The sequence below is a fragment of the Jaculus jaculus genome, chromosome 1 (assembly GCF_020740685.1).
Source record: "Jaculus jaculus isolate mJacJac1 chromosome 1, mJacJac1.mat.Y.cur, whole genome shotgun sequence".
NCBI classification, from domain to species: Eukaryota; Metazoa; Chordata; class Mammalia; order Rodentia; family Dipodidae; genus Jaculus; species Jaculus jaculus.
Genome location: NC_059102.1, coordinates 42718934 through 42739435, shown reverse-complemented (window position 1 = coordinate 42739435; position 20502 = coordinate 42718934). Strand labels below are relative to the sequence as shown.

Here is a 20502-nt window from a genome sequence, read left to right as displayed (position 1 = left end):
CTGAGGTGCTTCAAAAGCAAAATCCAAAAGACCCAAAACAAAGAAAGCTAACCCAGATTCAAGGAAAAATTGACCTGGCACTATGGGTTCAGTTTTCCAAATGCAAAAAGCCATTTTGAGAGTTCCATAGAATGGTTTTAAGTCTGCCTAGATTCCTTGTGTCATTTGCACAAAGTGATCTCAACAGGTCTGAGACCCCAAGTTTCTTGGGTGTTGGTTAGGAGCCAGTCTATAGGATGGGAAGCTGTCAGCAAGCTAAATGGGTCGACACAAATGAATTCCTCTGTGATTCTGCACTGATTCAACTATTTTGAGCTTATAAATGGGACCACCCATGAAACCTTTTCTTTCCTTAAGCTGATCTTTTTGTTTGCTGGACACACAGGAAGTACCTAGGAAGTGAGACATAACTCACTCACGAATACTGGCATAAGTCCACTTGATATGTTTGGATTTGTTCTGAAGGGTGTTTTTGAATCCTTACTGAGCAAAAGGGATACTAATTTCAGGTAATTTTATGAATTGTGATGAGATACAACTAAAGCACATTATTTTGTTATTTATTTGTATATGATCTATACTTTCACTTCCTTCCCAAAAGGACTTAAAGAATTATTTTACTTGACTATTGGAACAAACTCACTTTTAGAACTTAATACCAGTTTTCATTATCAACTTTATCCTTCAATAAGTATTCATAAAGTTGCTTTTAAATTCTCTGGTGAGATTTATTTTTTGTTTTTGTTCATGTTTGTACTACATTTTTTAACTTGAGGTATGTATGTTAAACAGTAAAGTCACCTTTGGGACCATGGCTTACTGGTTTTTTACAAGATTAAGAGTTTATATGACTAATAACAAATGTATATTTTGTCCCCTGTCACCTGAAGGAAACAAAACTTGAAATAGACAGGTTTTCTTCAATTGGGGTTGAAATTTCAAACAGTGCATTCTGTGAAAGCTGGCCAGTTGTAAGAGGCAGTCCCCAAGGCAGTGACCATGGGTGTGGAGTGAAACTATCTGTTTCCTGGCAACACCTCATCTTCCTCTTCACATCTGATGCTGGAGCCATCATGTTCTTTTGATGCCGTCCAGTGAAAGGCCAGGGTATGCACTGCTTGTTTAGAGCAGTAAGCATAGTAACCTGTGAAGACAAACTCAGTCCATAACTCTGGCCTGGCACAGGAGCAAATCGGGCTCTGCACTAAAGTCCTGGGCCTGAGTTATAACCCTTTCACTTCAGTAGAACTGTGTTGTGACAGGTTAAAAAAAAAAAAAGGCCTATTTTATAGATGAAGGGCACTGGTAAGCCATTCTAAAATATTGTTGGTGATTTCTCTGGGAAGACCATTTTACTCAGTGATTGTACCTGATGCACTAATCATTAAGGACTCCACCTTCTCTATTAATATCCAGTAAAACCTGGGAGATGTTTACTCATCCCAGCATTACTGTGCATTTGAAAAGTTATTGGGGAGGAGAGGGTATTAACATGGGATATTTTTTACAGTCATGGAAAATGTTAATAAAAATTGTGAAAAGATAAAAATAAAATAAAATAAATTTTTTTTAAAAAAAGAAAAGTTATTGTGTACATGGAAGGGAGAAATCTGAGCATGCCATCAGCATGCTTGCTGATCCTGTCATTCCTACATGCATAGATTCTTTGGGACACGTTCAGCCATTATGTTCAGAGACAGAGTAATATCAAGCAGTCAGTGGTTTCTATCTTAACTCTACTTTAAACTTCTTTCTGTGATACCAGAGTTTAAATTATTAGAATTTTAAGTGACTAGTAGTCTTTTTTGGTTTTGTTTTGTTTTGTTTTGGTGTGGTTTGGTTTTTCAAGGTGGGAGGGTGGTCTCACTCTAGCTCAGGCTGACCTGGAATTCACTATGTAGTCTCAGGGTAGCCTTGAACTCCTGGCGATCCTCCTACCTCTGCCTCCCAAGTGCTGGGATTAAAGGCATGCGCCACTACACCTGGCTGTGACTAGTGGTCTTTAAAAGCAATTTCCTCATGTTAATATCAAACTATTACTTACTTCTTTCTTAATTATGCCACCACTTTAATGAAAACTCCTTGAGGAAAGGGACATTGTCTAGTTTCTGTCTTGTCCTTTGGTGCCTAAGAGAGTATATAGCACTTTGTAAGTAGGCTGTAAATATTTATTGAATGACTAAATTAATTTTATGTGTATCTTTGGCATTGGCAATACATTCCTTAAACTTTATTGTAGGTTTCTGCAAAAGTCTATAGATGTTACATGAAATGTACTTTCACTTACTTATCTATTTATTTGTGTGTATTTGTTGAATGAGCACACATGTACGTGGAGTTCAGCGGACAACAGCAGGGGATTTGTGCTCTTCTCTCAGCTTCTTTTGAGACGAGGTCTCTCTTGTTTTACTACTGTGTGCACCAGTCTAGTTGGCTCACAAGCTACTGGATTTTCCTGGCTCTTCCCATTGCCACAGGCCCTTTAGGATCACAGATATGTGGGCCACTTCATTTCTGCCTTTATGTAGGTGCTGAGGAGGGTTGAACTCAGGCCAGCAAACTTGTAAGCAAGTGCATTTAATCACTGAGTCATCTCCCGAGTGCCATAATCTATATTTTTGTAAAATGTCAACGTGAAACATAGCTCAGGTTTGTTTACCTGTGTGCAGGTATGTGAAATTTTATGCTTCTTCTGATTTCTAGTGATTTGCAATGAGTTTTTCATATGAAAAACTTGCATGTGATGTCTGACTGTGTGTAAAAGCTTGTAAGCATCATATTTCTCTGTCTAGGAAAGACTGTTTCTGTGCTGTAGAAAAATCTATTCTGTGTTCACAGTTTGGAAGTGGTGTGAGTTTTATTTCAATAAATAATTTTCTTCTTTCAACCTAAGACGGGGCATCATTTAAAGACCTCTTGCTCTTCCACATCCCCGAAGGTCACATGGCTAATGCATTTTGGAAATAAAGGCTAGTTACAGCCAATATATTAAGTGATTGGCTTTCTGCTGACTGTGCACAGTCACATTTACTTGTGGAAGTGAAAGAGGAAGGAAGCTTTGGCTGACAACTGTGTAAAGGCTATTCATTATTGGAATTTATTTTAACAGATAAATGCTATTTTAAAATTTATTTATTGTGTGTATAGGGGTTTCTAGGGTCTCTTACTACTCACTGTAAATGAACACTAGATAATTGTGCAACTTTTGTGTCTGGCTTTATGTGGTTGTTGGGGAACTGAACTTTGACACAGATTTTGTAAGCAATTGCCTCTAACAATTGAGTCTTCTTCTGAGCCATAAATGCTATGTTTGATATATTTTATTTTTTAAAAAATGGTTATACTCTTATACATCCCCTCCCTTGTTCCCATTGCACTGAGGGCCCTCCTCAGTGGAGTTACTGGTATTAACTGTAGGGTCATGAGAGTCATGAAGTCAGTCTATGTGGAGTGGTTGTGTCTCAGGATTTTCCTACCCACCCTGTGGCCCTTATAATCCACTCCCTCTTCCACAGTGTTCCCTGAGCCAAGACAGGCGTGTTAGCAGCCTGATTTAGTGTGGATCTCTCTGTTGCCTCTGGATTTCTGCTTTGCTGAATTTTGAGTGACCACAGTGCATGTTGCCATCTTCCTGGAGCTGGTTGTCAGGCTAGCAGTAAGAGAAGTACTTGTGTCAGTGCTTTCTCTTCAATGTCTCCTGGGCCCAAACAGATGTGATAGAGATGACACATCTCATGGTGGCCGGTTGGCTATCTTTTCTTGTCATATTGATGGATCTTGTATCTCCCCAGTATTCTCTGCCATCGGTAAAATAAAACAGATTCTGCAACCAACAGTGAGAGCAGCTTGGATTAAATGAAATAAGCATACTTGAGAAATTTACTGATGTATATATTCCCACTCTTCTTAGCCAGAGAGCAGTGGGAGTTTCTGGAGTCTAGGAGTTCTCAGTACCAGGTATGATTTCTTTCCCATGGAGTGGGCCTCATGTCCAAATTGAGAACAGTTGGTTATCTGCATGGGTCGTGTGCCACTATTGCACAGGTGTTTCTTCTTGCCCAACTGATTTCATAGCTTGCAGGATCTCATGCTTATTCATGCTGTTAGTGACATTATCCCCCAGCAGCTCCCATAGCACTTCAGTGCTTTGAGGGCTAGCCAGGAGGGAATGGCTGCCCTCTCAGTTCCAGCATCGTCTCTCAGTGTCCTATGACTGGGGCTTGTGGTATCTTCAGCAATAGGATCTTGTGTTTTAGCTCTGGCAGGTAACCAGATGATTTGGCAATGACCTTTGTTTTAAGGACCTCATGGGTCTTCCTAACCAACAGTTGCCCACCATAAATGCTCTTTTTAAGTATAGTATTAACACGTCTATTGTAGAATATTATGAAAATGAATAAATTGCCTTTAATACAGAATAACAACTGTTTTTAACATATTTCCAAATTTCCTTCTAGCCTTTGTTGGTGGTGGTGGTGTTTCGAAGTAGGGTCTCACTCTAGCCCAGACTGATCTAGAATTCACTACATAGTTTCAGAGTGGTCTTGAACTTGCAGCGATCCTCCTACCTCTGCCGCCTGAGTGCTGGGATCAAAGGCATTCACCACCACACTCAGCTATCTTCCAGTCTTTTTTAATAGATGTAAAAAAATTATGTTTTAATTTTTACTTTTTTGGTTTTTCGAGGTAGGGTTTCAGTCTAGTCCAGGCTGACCTGGAATTCACTCTGTATTCTCAGGGTGGCCTCAAACTCACTACGATCCTCCCTCTGCTTCCTGACTGCTGGATTAAAGGTGTGTGCCACCACGCCCAGCTTTTTAAATGGATTTAAAAATATAATTAAGTAGCAACACACAGCCATCTTCCCAAGTGATTTAATGTTCTGTGTTACTAAGTACATGATACTCAGGTAAAAATATCTGCCTTAGTATTCTGCCAGTTAGTGTCTCTTCCCCCACTCCTCCTTTTCTTTCTTTACCTCTCATTTCCCTCCCTTCTGTCTGTCTCTCTTTTTCTTTCTTTCTCTTTCTTTCCCTTCTGTCTCTCTTTTGTTACCTCCTTTTCTCCCTCCTGCCTCTTTTCCTCCCTCCCTTCTGTCTATCTCTCTCTCTGTCTTCTATCTCCCCTCCCTTTCCTTGCCATGCTAGGGTTAAACCCAAAGCCTCGTACATCGTGGGCACCCATTTCTTAATGTTTAGATTTAGGCTGTTTTTAATTTTTTTACAACCTGATAAAATGTTAGCAATTACTATCCAGTGCATAAAGTTTTGTCTACCTTTATTACTGTTTCCTGTTAGTCTGATTACTGGTTAGCTTTGTAAGCCCAGTGCAGAGTGGCATTCCTGAGGAACTGCACTTCTGTGCCCTCACCGTCCTGGCAGATGACAGCAACCTTCTGTCCTGAGAAAAGAAGGGAAGTTTGCTTGCTGCCAAATAGCAGTCAAACATTACACATAAGTTTCCATTCTTTTTCAGACAGTATGGTCTTGGTTTTGCCTCATTATAGATACTGCCTCAGTGTTTTATCTTTTGGCAGGCATAGAATGTTTTGTTGTCTGACAGTAAACTACTAGTAATTAATATTCTAATATATTAATATTTTCAATATAGCATTTCCCACCTTTTGGAAGAGTCTATATTAATAGTTTCAAATTGGGGAGAGAAAAAAGAGTCAAACTAGTTCCCTTTGCTAGGGACAAAGTAGCTTCTCCTAAACTTTATTTGGGTTGCTTTAACCACCCTAGAATTTCTATTCATCTTACAGTTATTGGGACCACATAGGTATCCCATGAGTAAATGCAATTTCTTCATTTGAAAGCAAAACTAGTAGAGCTCTTACTTATAAAGTAAGTTTTCAGAAAGAATAAAACTAAAGGAAATAATAAGTAAAGGAAATAGTAAGTAAAGCATCTAGCTTTCTGAAACAATTCAGATGGGGATAGGAATAGGAAGTTGGCTTTAAATGGCTTAAAGGGGATTAGGGCTTTAAAGTTGGATAAGGGGTTTGGTGCTTTGGTTTAGGCCTGGCATTGCTTTTAAAAGATTACGACCATATTTGACAGTGATTCTCTCTGGAGTTTATAAAGCAAATAGTCAATTTTAAGATGCTATGGGAAACAAGAGGATTTCTTTTTGTTGTTGTTGTTTGTTTACACAAAATGATTGCCTAGAGTTAACAGGACAGATCCTGAAGCCCTTATTTCATAATACTACTGAGGATCTTTCACCACAGAGAATCCAACAGAAGTTGTTTAATGCACTTAATTGAAATTATCTGAGCTTTTGGTTTAAATTACTTTAGAAAAGTCTGAATGTAAACAGCTTCTTTGAAAGGTAAACATACCTCTAAGGGGAAAAAAAAATGCTTCTCCATTCTTTTACAGTTGGTAGCACTGACCCTTATTGAGTACTGAGTCAACAGTGTGTAAAGATAAAATCTCTAAACATCAGCACAGGTGTTAATATAATTATGAGATTATTTTATTAGAATTATAGAGTAAATGCAACTATTGACAATCCTTGCAATTTTAAAGGAAAAGATATGCTATTTTGAGTATAAAGACCAATTAGTGAAGTTTGAAAATGAATTTCCTTATTTAATTTTTTTCTAAGAAATCATATGGAAATGGACCAAGAATATCAGATACTCGGTTTATATATGGGTAAATAGCCAAATGATGACGCAGTATTTTCTCTGGCATCCTCAGCTCCTCGACCTGTTTATGGTGTGGGATTGGTCTACTTACCTAGCTGATTATGGACAGCCAGCTTCTAAGTACCTTCGAGTGAATCCAAACACAGCCCTTACTCTTTTGGAGAAGTGAGTATCCTCTGAAAACTGTTTGGGGTATATTTCAGCAGGCTTTGATTCAGAGGCAAAGTGGAGAACTAGAAATGTCTTTTAAAAATAAATATCTAGCCAGGCATGGTGGCACATGCCTTGATCCCAGTACTCAGGAGGCAGAGGAAGGATGATCGCCATAAGTTTGAGGCCACCCTGAGACTACATAGTGAAATCCAGGCCAGCCTGAGCTAGAGTGAGACCTTACCTTGAAAAACCAAAAACAAAAACAAAAAAACAAAACAAAACAGAAAACAAGAGTCTAGATAGAGTTTAAGAGCCCAGTCCAACCTGGCTGTGTTTGTCATCCTAGCGCTTGGGAGGCAGACCCTGGACAATCATCAGTTTGAGGCCAACATAGGCTACAAAGTGAGATTGTCCCAGAAAAACAGAACAAAACAAATAATGGCAAACAGTCCATTTTATGACCAAAAGATAAGTTTCTCTTTTACATTTCAGAATTGATGTTTTATTGATGTGAACAAGACATTTTTTCTATTATATCCTGAACTTTTCAAATGTAATTTCCCTTAGAAATATGTTCACATAAGAGTGGAGGATATAGCACACTGACAGAGTGCTTGACTAGTGCCTACTGGAGCCTGGTTCATCCTCAGCGCTGGGGGAAATGTGTACTGTAGAAATAAGAACTGAAGCTACTTTTTTTTTTTTTTCTTTCAAGGTAGGGTCTCACTGTAGCCCAGGCTGACCTGGAATTCCCAATGGAGTTTCAGGGTGGCCTCGAACTCCAGTGATCTTCTTACCTTTGCCTCCCAAGTCCTGGGTTTAAAGGTGTGCCTACCCAACCAGCTGCTGAAGCTGCTTTTAAAAATAGACAGACAGACAAGCATACAAACTATACTGGAAAGAAGATACTTTGTAAAATATGGCCAGGAATTAGAATGTTTGCCACCAGTGCTATATGAATGTTGGATTGTTTGCATGTAGAGAAATAATGGGAAAAAATTATATTGTAAAAAGTGAGGTAACTTGATTGGTGTAGCTAACCAGAAACTGGGGTATTCCTTTTCTCATTACTTAGCCAGATTTTTCTTTACTCAATCATATTTTGTTTAAAGTTTCACTATTAAATTATACAAATTTTAAATTAAGATCATATGTTGTTTTCCCACATTTTAAAGTGTCTGTGTTATATTTGAAAGGAAAAAGGGAGCTGTTTAAAATTAATATAAATTTATGTTATAATGCCATGAAATACCACTGAGGCAATAACATTTCAGTTTTTTAAAAATTGCAATTTAAAATTTTCTGATGATAATTTTACTTTCACATAGTCTCACTATGACTTTAATTTCTAGAGCCTATAAAGGTATTTTAACATAGTGTATGGGTTAATATTAGAAAACATAAATATATAATATATATATAAATATAGTTGAAAACAGCTTGTTTTAGGTTAATGTGCTATTGTAAAAATAATACTGCATATAAATTATAAAATTAAAGCTGCTGGTCTTGAGCATTTCTGTATCTATAACTTCATTAGACTTTTCTTTGAAGTGTGTGTGTCAAGCACAGGATCAGGGTTAGATAAGTCACAGCATGCACACTTTTTTCTTGTGACAGTATAGATTTTAATCTTCTTCTTTTTTTTTTTTCCATTTTTTTGAGGTAGGGTCTCTCTCTAGCCTAGGCTGACTTGGAATTTACTATGTAGTCTCATGCTGGCCTTGAACTCACAGTGCTAGGATTGAAGATGTACATCATTACTCTGGGCTTAATTTCCTTCCTTTTGTAACTTTTTTTATTCATATGTGTTTCTAGGATGAAAGATACTAGCAAAAAGAACAACATATTTGCTCAGTTCAGGAAGAATGACCGAGACAGACAGAAGTTGATAGAGACAGTTGTGAAGCAGCTGAGAAGCTTGGTGAATGGTATGTCCCAGCACACATAGGGTCATCGCTTGCACTCCTGGACATCAGACCCGTGACTGAGCACTAATCTCCCATCAAGCCCAGCTCAGGATGCAGGGATTTGTTTATAGAATTCAAAACTACAGTAGAAAAAATACACTGATGAGGGCTTAAGCAAGAAATAGTAACAAATATTTGTATGGATTTTTAAATAATTGAATACTATTTTATATACAAAATGTGACATTAATTTTTTTCACTTTCTGGGGAAGGCAAAACTGTAACATATAAATCAAATAAAAATTGTATATGAAACTGATTGTAAATACATTAGAAAAACTCATGTGTCTACTTATAAGTATTTTTTTCTATTTAAACTTGAATGAGCAGTTTTTGCTTCCGTGTACAGTTTTGGAATGCAGTCATGTCTGGTATGGGAGTATTTCACAGTTCATTTTTGGATGTTTAGCCTTTATTTTCACCTCAGTGTGATTTTAAGTCATCTAAATTTTTAGTTCTGTTGATTCTGAGGGTAAATACACAAATCTTCAAAGCTCCTGAAATCAAATGTAACTTGGTGAGAGTTTGTGCTATATGGGTGGTTCCATTTAATTTAATTGTTCTGAATATGACAAAAAGGTTTGGCATTTTATCAACATGTAGTGTTGCTTGTGTTCATTGAAGTTATTAATATTCCTGCCTGTATTTCTTGTAGCTAACCCCATTGTTGATTTTAGAGGATTAATGTAATGAGAGGGCGGTTGAAGGGACTACGGGCTTCAGGTGTTCTGTATAATGAGGTCATCACAAGCTTCCTGTGCTCTGCTCTCACTCTGGAAACCAAATCAGCTGACCTGTGAGACTCTACAGCAAATGTGCATTTCCTTTAGCAATGTAAATCCCACCCTTATATATAGTGTTTATGCTGAAATGCTCTCTTCACATTCTCTATCTCTGTAGGTCTATCTGTACCTGATTGTAAAATAAGTGTAAAGAACTGTGTTTACATCTCTTGATTTGTGTGATGAAACATTAAAAGGTTGAGCGAGTTGTTGAGAATGCATTGCTGTGTTGTCTACCCAGAGCTGCTCACCCGAAACTGCCTACTCCAGAGCAGGCATAGTATTCCCTGGTTATTAGACTAGGAGTGACACCAAACAAGAACACTCTCATTAAGAAAGTATTGTACATTAGAAAATGTTGCGCAGAATTTATGGTAGTTCTTCAGGTCAGGTGCTATAAAATCTGGACTTCAGAGAATGTGGGCAGCCAGTTCTCACGGAAGCCGGAAGTTGGTGGGATATGACTGGCCCAAGCTGCCTCAACCAGCCTCAGGACCCAGGACCGGGATGCCTATAGGCTTTGTCTCCAGCTGGGGATTCCAGGAGGGGACCTTCAGTCTGGGGTAGCCCCCTTGGGTTCCTCTGTACTCTTTACAATAATCCAGGCGGCCCAAAGGCACTTCTCCAGCGCTCTGCCCACTTCCAACCTCAGGTTATTCTCTCACAGAGTAAGACAAGAGGACTGGAGGCATTTGCAGCCCCCACCCCCACCCCACCAAGGGTAACAAGTAGGCTGAAGTGGGGAGGGGATCATCTGGGGGACTCAGGGAAAGTGAAGAAGTAAGAATTAGGTCTGTGGGACCTCAACAGCTCTGGCTCCCTGGGTTATGGTCTGGTGAGGGCCGCTTTGGACACCCCTGTGACGCTATGGAGAAACAATGAAATTACCACCTCTTGACGGGTCCCCAAAATTGCAAATCGAAGAACTGGGATCCAGCAGGGGAGAACTCGACCCCATCCATCCCTTGTGTGGCTCAGCTTCCCTGCAAGAGATGGCTCGGAGAGGGAGCCACCCCAGCCCTGGAGTCTTGAACTGGCCAACAGAAGAGGCTCGAGGGTGCAGGCTAGAGTTAGTGGTCAGGGAGGAATAGGGCCACGACATGGGGAGGGGGGTGCAAGCTGGTGCCTGTGTGCCTTCAGTGGAAATGGAAATTCGGGTGCAAAACTGCAGGCCCCGCCCAGCCGCCGCTCCCTGCCTAGATCCACAGGGTGAGTGTGACACTGCCCACTGCCTCATGACTGAGTGGGGCGCCTTTAATATGCATAGATACGTCACCTTGTATGCAATGGGATCAGTCTGGCGAGGGAGCCAAAATCTATATAAACATGTCCAGGGTAGGCGGAGAGGGTTATAGGAGTGGAGGAGGACAGGAGGTGGGGTAAGGGTCTGCAGCTCAGGATGGAAACTCTGGTTGGCAACACCGGTGAGTTGCTTCTGTCTTTGTCCTCCCAGCTTCTATCCTAGGAGCGCTGATCCCAGAGGAGGAAGGAGTATCCTGCGGGGCTCCACCTGACCATTCCCGAGGCAGCATCCGCTGGAGGGATTGACCTTTTTGATTGAGCGTTTTTTGGGAAAATGTCCCGCTGGCCTCAAGGAAGACGTGGATCTTAAGGGATCACGGTCATTGCTGCTGCTTCCCACTGTTGTCTCTTGTCTGAGGTTATTAATCCTGGGTTTAGCCTCAACCCTCGACGCTTTCCGGACAGGACAGGTGAGCTCTGAGAGCTGCCAGTGCCCCAGTCCTTGAGCTGCCTGCATTCCTAGCAGCCTAGCCCTCCGCAGACCCGGCATGTTTTCCTGGGGGCTGAGCTGTCTGTCGGGGCTGGGGGCTACGGGCACGGCTCTCCTGTGCACCGTCCTGCTTCTAGTCTTGGCCCAGCACCTCTGGACCCTCCGTTGGACTCTTAGCCGGGATCGGGCCTCGGCCCTGCCCCTCCCCAAGGGCTCCATGGGCTGGCCCTTCTTTGGCGAAACGCTGCACTGGTTGGTTCAGGTGAGCAGTTTGTCATGCCCTGCAACCTCATATGACTCACTTAACCGCTAGTCCTAGCTCTCAATGCACCTGGGGTCATGGCCAGACCCTTGCCATTCATTGCCCAGGACTCCGGGGATTACTAACAAACTCTGTTCCCCCTAAATGACTCTATGCCACTGTAGTTTTCCGGAGCACTCTCTTTTAAAACAATGTGCTGGGGTTTGGAGAGGGCTTAGGGATTGGAGAAATGTGCCGTATGTCTTGCAAGTCTAGAGTCAAGATCCAAGGGCGCATCTCCGCTGTGAGCCCTTGAGCGCTCACATCCCCGTTATGAACCTCGATTTCATCTCTTCTTATCAATTGGCCCAGGAGAGTCTGTATTCTCAGAGTACCCGAGAGGCCCACTTGGGATCCTATTTTGTAGGCAACAACTTAGGGCAGGTTGTCACCAAGAAGCAGTTGAGAGGTCTGGGTGTCAGATCCCCAGCCAGGTCTAGGGGGTCCAACCCTCCAAACTCCTTTCTGCTTGCAGGGCTCCCATTTCCACAGTTCCCGCCGGGAGCGCTACGGTACAGTGTTCAAGACACACCTGCTGGGCAGGCCAGTGATACGCGTGAGCGGCGCGGAGAACGTGCGCACCATTCTGCTGGGCGAGCACCGCCTGGTGCGCAGCCAGTGGCCGCAGAGCGCGCACATCCTCCTGGGGTCGCACACGCTGCTCAGCGCGGTGGGCGAACCCCACCGGCGGCGGCGCAAGGTGAGCGGAAAAACCCGGGAGACGTCCGTCGGTCGTGGTCCCTGGGTACCTGCCGTGGGCCGGGGCCAGGTGCTCGGATACACTGAGAGCGGAGATCTCTGCTTAACGAGCAGGTGACTCGTGACATTCTCCAGTTTTGAATTGTTAAAAACCCAGACAAAAATGAAAAAAAAAATTTTAAAAAGGGCTGGAGAGATGGCTTAGCGGTTAAGCGCTTGCCTGTGAAGCCTAAGGACCCCGGTTCGAGGCTCGGTTCCCCAGGTCCCACGTTAGCCAGATGCACAAGGGGGCTCACGCGTCTGGAGTTCGTTTGCAGTGGCTGGAGGCCCTGGCGCGCCCATTCTCTCTCTCTCCCTCTATCTATCTTTCTCTCTGTGTCTGTTGCTCTCAAATAAATAAATTGAAAAAAAATGAAAAAAAAATTAAAAAAAAAAAACCCAGACAAGGCCAAAAAAAAAAAAAGTTATTTTCTCACTGGTCCTCTGTGATTGTGATGCCGTAAGCGCTGGAGATCGGATCTAGAAGAGGGTTCCGGGAAGGCTTCGTGGAGGAGCTGACAGTGTCCACAACCCTCGGGTGGGGTGGGGGGGGCTGGACGGGAGGGACTGAGCCTGTCATAAAGCGGAGGGAAGGGAGAGAGCAAAGCCTGGGACTCTTAGAAGAGGAGGGGGGTGGGGAGAGAGAGCGAGGGACACGGGAGGCTGGACTTGGCTTCCTGGCCCCGGGCTCGCGGAGCCGCAGAGGCCAGCGCGCTGTCCCGCGGTGCGCTATCCCGCCGGCTCCCCGCAGGTCTTGGCGCGAGTGTTCAGCCGCGCGGCGCTGGAGCAGTACGTGCCGCGCCTGCAGGGGGCGCTGCGGCGGGAGGTGCGCTCCTGGTGCGTGGGCCGCCGACCCGTGGCGGTCTTCGCCGCGGCCAAGGCGCTCACCTTCCGCATGGCCGCGCGCATCCTGCTGGGTCTGCGGCTGGATGAGGCGCGGTGCGCGGAGCTGGCCCGCACCTTCGAGCAGCTGGTCGAGAACCTCTTCTCCCTGCCCTTGGACGTGCCATTCAGCGGCCTGCGCAAGGTAATGCCTCCCCCATCCCTCGCCCGTGGCTCGAAAAGACAGGGTGTCCTTCCACCCCCCGACTCCCGGCGTATCTCGAGCATCACCTTCTCGGGGAGTGGGGAGACGGAGAGACGCGGTCCAGCGCGAGGACTCAGCACGAGGTGGAGGCTGGTGGGCGACAGGTCTTCTTCTCATCTGACTATGTGGGGGATGGGCCAGGCCACGCATCTCGGTGGGACGCTGCAGGCGGACGCGCTCTAACCAGTGCAGCCGCGGCCACGCGGAGTTTGGGACTCAGTGACAGGCATCGAGCCCAGTCGGCTCGTCCTTTTCCGCACAGCGGCGCCTCCCAGCCGGGTCTCCAGCGTCTTTTGGAAGCCTGTGTGCTGAGGAACGCACGGGAGAGGGAAAGCCGCAGACGAGCGCAGACGCGGTCCGGCGCCGGCCCAGGGCTGGGGTGGGTGGGTGTCTACTCCCTACCCTGGGCCCTGGGCCCATTGGTTTCCGGATCCGAGAACCAGGGCCGTGGAAGGGGAGCCCCCATCGGCCTTCTGACTGCCCCCTGCCCCTGGGGCTTTGGTCAAGACGAAAGTTTATGTTATTGCGCCCATCACCTTGGATATGTTTTCTGATTTAGTCCTTGCCATCTGCAAAGTGTTACTCTCGTTGAGTCGTCTCAACAGGCCCCAGTGAGGTTCTATGACAGCTAAGAACACACAGCTTGTAGGAGCAAAGGCAAGGTTTGAACTGGATGTTAACCGCTACAGAACTTAATATCCGTGCTTCCCCAGGGTGATGCATTTGCTACGCTGGCTTCCTTAATTCAAGCGGGGCGACCCAGCTGTCTTTAGAACTGCCTTTAGAATGTCCTCCGCAGAGCGGTCCTAACCGCCCTTTTTCTTGGCGGTGATGTGTGCTGCTCCAGCTGGAGCCCAGTTCAGAAAAAGGATGACTCCACCTTGACTGGGCTCTGTGCCAGGCATGGGTACTGGAAGCTGTGTGAATGGACAATTGCTTGAACCCTCTGGGCTTTAGTGTCCTCCCCTTGGAATTCTTGGAATGACCTAAGTCTGCCTTGCTCAGAGGGGCTGGTGATAGTAATCCAGACGGTGCTGATGTTTGCAAACAGGGGTTGCTTCCCAACCATTTACTTAGCCACACACACTATGTGCCAGACTTGGGGGTGAGTTGACAGACTACTACCAGCATCTAAGTCGAGGTAGGTGGACAAGGCTAATACCTGTGCCTTGCCAACCACCCTGCCTTCTCTCACTGTGCATCAGGGCATACGGGCCAGGGACCAGTTGCATCAGCACCTGGGTGAGGCCATTGCTCAGAAGCTTCACGAGGACCAGGCAGCAGAGCCAGGGGATGCCCTCCATCTGATCATTCACAGTGCTAGGGAGCTGGGCCAGGAGCTCTCGGTGCAAGAGCTGAAGGTAGGTGGTGGGAGGCTGCCCCCTTTCCCCTCTTCCTTCTCAGCAGATCTCTCTCCAAGCATGCTGCATCTCCAACCACAACCGGTGTGACACCATTTTGAGGCACAGGCAATACTTTGGTGAGGTTCAGAGGGGTACCGGTTCCAGTCGTGTCCAGCACCCACCTCTGTGGAGCCTTGGGTTGGTCATCCTTCTTCCAGGGACATCAGATCCTAAGCCCCTCCTTCCAGATTCTCTATCCACTTTTCCAACACCCCTTCTCTCATCACATGCCCCCCTTTTTTGCTTGTCTGTATGTGTGTGGGGATGGGGGTGATGTTCGCATGAGTATGTGCCCAAGCAGTGCCCCATATGCTTGTCTGTATTGGGATGTGCTGGCCTGGGGAGCTGTCAGGTGTCCCACTCCATTGCTCTTTTGCCAGTTTTTTCTTTTCCTAAATATACTCATTTATTTATTTACAAACAGGAAGACAGAAAGAGAGAGGAAGGGGGGGCTGAGAGAGAAAGAACCTAAGTATGGGCATGCCAGGGCCCCTAACCACTGCAAATAAATTCCAGATGCATGTACCACTTTGTGCATCTGTCTTTACATGGGTACTGGGGAATTGAACCTAGTTCTTTAGGCTTTGCAGGCAAGAGCCTTAACCACTGGGCCACCTCTCCAGGGTCTAGTTCTTTAAAAAAAAAATTTATTTATTTATTTATCCAGTTCTTTCTTTGAGACAGAGTTTCTTACTAATACTGGAGCTTACTGCTTTTTCTGTGAGCTCTGGCAGTTCTCAGATCTCTGCTCCCCTGTGTAAGGACGTGTGGGTCCATGCCCAGCTGTTTATGTGGCTCCTGGGAATCTAACTCCAGCGGTGTCTCGGTCTCCCGCAGGGCACAGGAAGTGCTCTCCAGCCTCAGGGCAGCCTGCCTCGGAAGCTCTCTCCGTTCTTTTTTGTGAACTCTTTAAGTAGCCCAGCATCAAACTCCCCATCGTCAAAGCTCCCCCTTTCTCTCCAAATCAACACTTGCCTTTATACAAGCCTCTTGGCCTGGGCACCACCTGCCTGCTTTCGCCTCTGCTAACCCTTTCTGTATAGAACACATGCAGTGGAGGGAAGGAGGGGGTTCTGGAATGGCCAGGGCCTGCTAGAAAAATCACTCACCGTCCAAAAAAAAAAAAAAAAAGTGTGGCGGTCAGGGGAAAGTTAGAAATGGAAGACGTCAATTCTCCATAAGCCACCCTCCTGCTTTCTTCTCTGGGCTTCAATTTTCCCACTTGCACCAGCCAACCAATAAAGCGAAGGACTCCGCTTTAGTTTCTTTTCTGAAAATGGGGCAATAGTCTTCCATTCTGACTCCTGGGTAGGTGTGAGGCTCACAACCACCAAAGGATTCAGAAGAGAAGAGAATGAGTCCTAGGGAACGAGTTGTGAAGGAAGTGGTATAGAAGGAAGTGGATGGTTCCTCCCCACCGACGGAATTAGGGAGGCAGGAACAACATCTTTAGAAAGAACTTCGTCCTGTCCTGAGCATCAGAGGGAGAGCAGGCTGAGCGGAGACACTGGGGCACTAGCGTCTCCATCTCAGCTTCCCATTTTGTCCCAGGCACTGCCAGTAGTTAGCTTCCAACAAAGTCTGTATCTTTTTGATTCTGTGTTGGGACACAAATTGGGTAGCGAGCCACCGAGCACCTGCTTAGAGGTCTAGGCCGGGAGGGCACTCCGTCACCCAGGGATCCTTGGAACCAGCGTGCAAACACAAACGTGGTGCTGCCCCATGGAAGGAAGACACTAGGCAGGGGACGGGCAAAGGCGGGAGGTGAGGCCTGAGGCCTGCAAGATGGCCTTTCTTGAGTAGGGCAGACCAGAAAGACATTTAGTGACCAGTCCTGTAAGCAAGAAAATGAAGCCCCCTGCTGGCGCGGGGGCCGGCGCTCTCCCGCAGGGTCCTTTGTTCCTCGGCAGTCATTTGTCCGGAGGCTCGAAGCTCAAGGTGGCGTCATCAGGAGGGGAGGGAGGGAGGGAGGGAGAGAGCGAGGTGTAGACTCTCAGGGTAACTGCTGGAGTTACTAGGTGCCGGGATCTCGAGCACCATTTCCAACCCTGTGAGAGATGAAAGCAGTAATTGAGTTGAAATCCTTAGAGCGCTAAAGATAATTTCCCAGCGTCCCCGCTGGGAGATCTCCTAAAACAGGTGGATGGACAGATGCCGGTCTGGGCTGTTGCTATCAGGGGCCAGTTGGGTGTCCACCGAATGCCAGTATAGCACAGTAGGCTCGCTGGCCTGGGGTCCTTCCGCCTCCGCCGCAGCGCCTCTCCATGCGTGCCGCGCGCCCGGTCTTGCAGGAGTCGGCTGTGGAGCTGCTCTTCGCCGCTTTCCTCACCACCGCCAGCGCCAGCACGTCCCTCGTGCTGCTGCTGCTGCAGCACCCGGAGGCCGTCGCCAAAATCCAGCAGGAGTTGGCTGAGCAGGGGCTGGGGAGCGCGTGCGGCTGCGCGCCCGGGGCTCTGGGGTCCCGGCTGGACTGCGGCTGTGAGCCCGACCTCAGCCTCGCGGCACTGGGCGGGCTGCGCTACGTCGACGGCGTCGTGAAGGAAGTGCTGCGCCTCCTGCCGCCAGTGTCCGGAGGCTACCGCACCGCGCTGCGCACCTTTGAGCTCGACGTAAGTGCGCCGCGCTGCGGGCTTCCAGCTACCTGCAACCGCTCGGGGGCGGGACGGGGGTGGGGAGAATAGTGTGTTAGATCTTTTCTTCCCTTCCCAGGGCCTCAGCTTTCCGGACTGTAAAATGGGCTGAGCCATACTCTACTTCCATAGATCCCTCCTCCCCCAGTAGAAGGATACAAAGCTGGCCGGCAAGCTATAGGTGGGGATCCAAGTTGGTCAATGCAATTAGGACCAAATTTTAGGATGAACCATCCTCTGGCTTCTTCACAAGACTAAAAATCCAATTATTGTCCGAAATTTAGGGTTAGGCTAAATTCCAAGGAAGCATAACAGTGTAAATGCATGGCCCACTCTCATGGTGTCATCACGCTGCTCTGGCTGAGCAGGGTTAAGCCGTAGGCCTGATTCTATCTCTGAATGCCCTTGGACAGTTTTCCCATTCCTCTGGATCTCAGTGGACTCTCTGCACGCTGCTGGGTTCATTCCTGCTCTGATAGCCTCAGCTTTAGAGATGGTCTAATTCATACTGCTGGCCTGGAGGGTCTTTGCTGCAGTACCCCGAGCCAAGGGAGGCATCGAAGACGCTGAGAGAGGGGACCAGGACTACGGGGTGACCAACGGAGTCATCTCTAGTGCTGGGAGCTGGCAATTGAACAGAAGCAGTGGTTTGAATGAGAATATGCCACAGAAAGGGAACAGCTCAGTCAAAACTGGGCATTTATCTTAAATGCTTACATTTCATGCTGTGCCCAAGCGGATGTGGGAGAGGAGCAGAGGACTCGGCAGATTTTGGGGGGCCAGTAGGCAGAGGACAGAGAAGAGTCCTAGCCACCCTGCGCTCTGCAGATGGGAAAACTGAGGGCTGGAAAGGACCAAGTGATCCTCCGACGATTCCAAGGTGCTCTTTCTCCCTAGTGAGAATCGGAGTAGTAGAGACCCTCCACCAAACGGGCTTCAGAAAACTGCAGCAGCCTGCGGGGCAGATGACGTAGTAGTCCGAGGGTTGGAAGACATATTACAAAAGCAGCATGGGTTAGGAATGTACGTGGTAGGAGCACAGGCTCTGCACATTGAGTGAGGCCCTGAGTAGCCAATGCCCAGCAGGGGACCAAAAGGCAGACTGATGAAGCTGAGGGTCTGGATGAGTACAGGGGGCACAGAAAGCACATTGCAACTTCCTGGACTTCCTGGTTTCTGGTGTATCCAGTCTAAAGTGTGCGTAAATAATCTTAGCAGCGAATGGGAAAGATAGGGGATATATTTCGGGTACAAGCAGCAAAGAAAAACTTCGCTTTTGTCATTTGTGTTGTTTCAGCCCAGGCAGCTGATAGATGCAGGACTACCTTACAGATCTCTGAAATAAAGGTCAAAAGAAAAAAGAGGCCAGGCATGGTGGCACACACCTTTAATCGCAGCACTCGGCAGAGAGTAGACAGAGATAGGAGGATCATCATGAGTTCGAGACCACCCTGAGACTATAGAGTGAATTCCATCCAGGTCAGCTTGAACTAGAGTGAGACTCTACCTCACAAAACCAAAAAGAAAAGAAAGGAGAAAGATAAAATACCAGTCACACAATACATTCAGCTCTCCTTTTTGGAACCTTCACAACAGAGAGGCCATTTTTATTCTGCACGATCAACTAAGAAACAAGAGAGATTGAATATGTAGTCCAAGAGCTTACAATTTACTCGTGAAGGGACTGAGAGGGGAACGCAGTCCATCCCCATTTCCCCCCCTCCCCCCAACTTCTGAGTCAAGTCACACCTTCCTGGAGGTTTTCACAAGACTGTTGGGCGCTCCTCTGAGGGGAAGGGTTGGGGTTCAGACCGCCCTTTCAAGTGTTTGGTGGTCAAGGCGGTCCCTCACCTCCGCACAGGGCTACCAGGTCCCCAAAGGCTGGAGCGTGATGTATAGCATCCGGGACACGCACGAGACTGCCGCGGTGTACCGAAGCCCGCCAGAGGGCTTCGATCCCGAGCGCTTTGCAGCGGAGCGCGAAGACGCGCGCGGCGCCCCGGGCCGCTTCCATTACATCCCCTTCGGCGGCGGGGCGCGCGGGTGCCTGGGCCAGGAGCTCGCGCGGGCTGTGCTGCAACTGCTGGCGGTGGAGCTGGTGCGCACCGCGCGCTGGGAACTGGCCACGCCCGCCTTCCCCGGCATGCAGACGGTGCCCATTGTGCACCCGGTGGACGAGTTGCGAGTACTTTTCTACCCTCTCCCCTCTTTGCGTCCAGGGAATGGGCCACATCTCTAAGGTCCGGTGTCGCTAGACCTGGCTAGCCCAGTGGCAGCGGTGGCTCGTCTGCCACGTCCCCAGGTTGCATCATGCGGCGTATTCACCTCATCATACGTAGAACAAGTGTCCACGCAACAGGGCTCTGTGCTGGTTAGAACGGGTCGGAGCGAGAGCCGCAGACGCGGCCCTGAAGAAGCGCCTGGTCACTGGGAAGATGCTCCCGAGCTCCGTCCACATCATAGGCGCATCCCGAGATCGCAAAGCTTGATGGGAGAGCCCCCATCTTCCCCTAGGTGCTACCTTTCTGTGACAACTCCAGGCCCTGAAGGCGGGACCTACCTGAAGGTGTCCTCCCAGGGACGCATAAATCTGGGCTGGGCTGCAAGACCGGCAGCCTGGGTCTTGTGCTTCCCTCCACATGATGCACCCTGATGCTGGACAGCTGGTTGCAAGTAACCTCTCCTCTTACGGCTTCCATATCCTTTCTATCGCAGAGGAGAAAATGAAAATGAGGTGGGTGGGGACAAATGACTCCAGAGTAGCCAGTGCTTTCCTGCACCCCCTCTTCCATAACATAACCCTCTTGCCCCATCCTTTGGACCTGTGCTATCGTGTGGAATGTGGGCCTTTGGCCTCTCCCCAGTGATTCTCAGCCTGTCTTTAGGACCGCCTGGCCTTTCCAACCCAGAGGTTCCCATCACTGTTTAAACCAAAGCCAAGGGTCTCCCACCAATATTCTTAAAAGCGCACTTCAATCTGCCACCCACGTTCCCACAGGCCTGACAGGACTGGTGAGCCAGGAGAGCTGTACCCTGGCTTCACCCTGTAGT

General features: G+C 47.2%; 2 protein-coding genes across 3 annotated transcripts in view; both read left to right on the top strand.

The window, feature by feature from the left end:
• Positions 1-9777, top strand: part of Exoc6 (exocyst complex component 6) — a 192708-nt gene extending 182931 nt beyond the window's left edge. For both annotated transcript variants that reach the window (XM_045141871.1, XM_045141870.1), the window contains 2 exons: positions 6708-6820; positions 8627-9777. In XM_045141871.1, the coding sequence (XP_044997806.1) occupies positions 6708-6820; positions 8627-8759 (246 nt within the window). In that variant the 3' untranslated portion in view covers positions 8760-9777. The remainder of the gene's footprint in view (positions 1-6707; positions 6821-8626) is intronic.
• Positions 9778-11350: 1573 nt separating this feature from the next.
• Positions 11351-19690, top strand: LOC101609251 (cytochrome P450 26C1). The gene is made up of 6 exons (XM_004653028.2): positions 11351-11554; positions 12069-12293; positions 13083-13358; positions 14624-14779; positions 17113-17430; positions 19313-19690. Exons 1-6 carry the CDS (start codon positions 11351-11353, stop codon positions 19688-19690), a joined length of 1557 nt encoding a protein of 518 aa, XP_004653085.2.
• Positions 19691-20502: the final 812 nt, after the last annotated feature.

Coding starts and splice junctions, on each gene's coding strand:
- LOC101609251 (XM_004653028.2), top strand. CDS start 11,351: ATGTTTTCCTGGGGGCTGAGCTGTCTGTCGGGGCTGGGGGCTACGGGC. Junction 12,294..13,082: donor CCCACCGGCGGCGGCGCAAG/GTGAGCGGAAAA, acceptor GGCTCCCCGCAG/GTCTTGGCGCGAGTGTTCAG. Junction 14,780..17,112: donor TCTCGGTGCAAGAGCTGAAG/GTAGGTGGTGGG, acceptor CCGGTCTTGCAG/GAGTCGGCTGTGGAGCTGCT.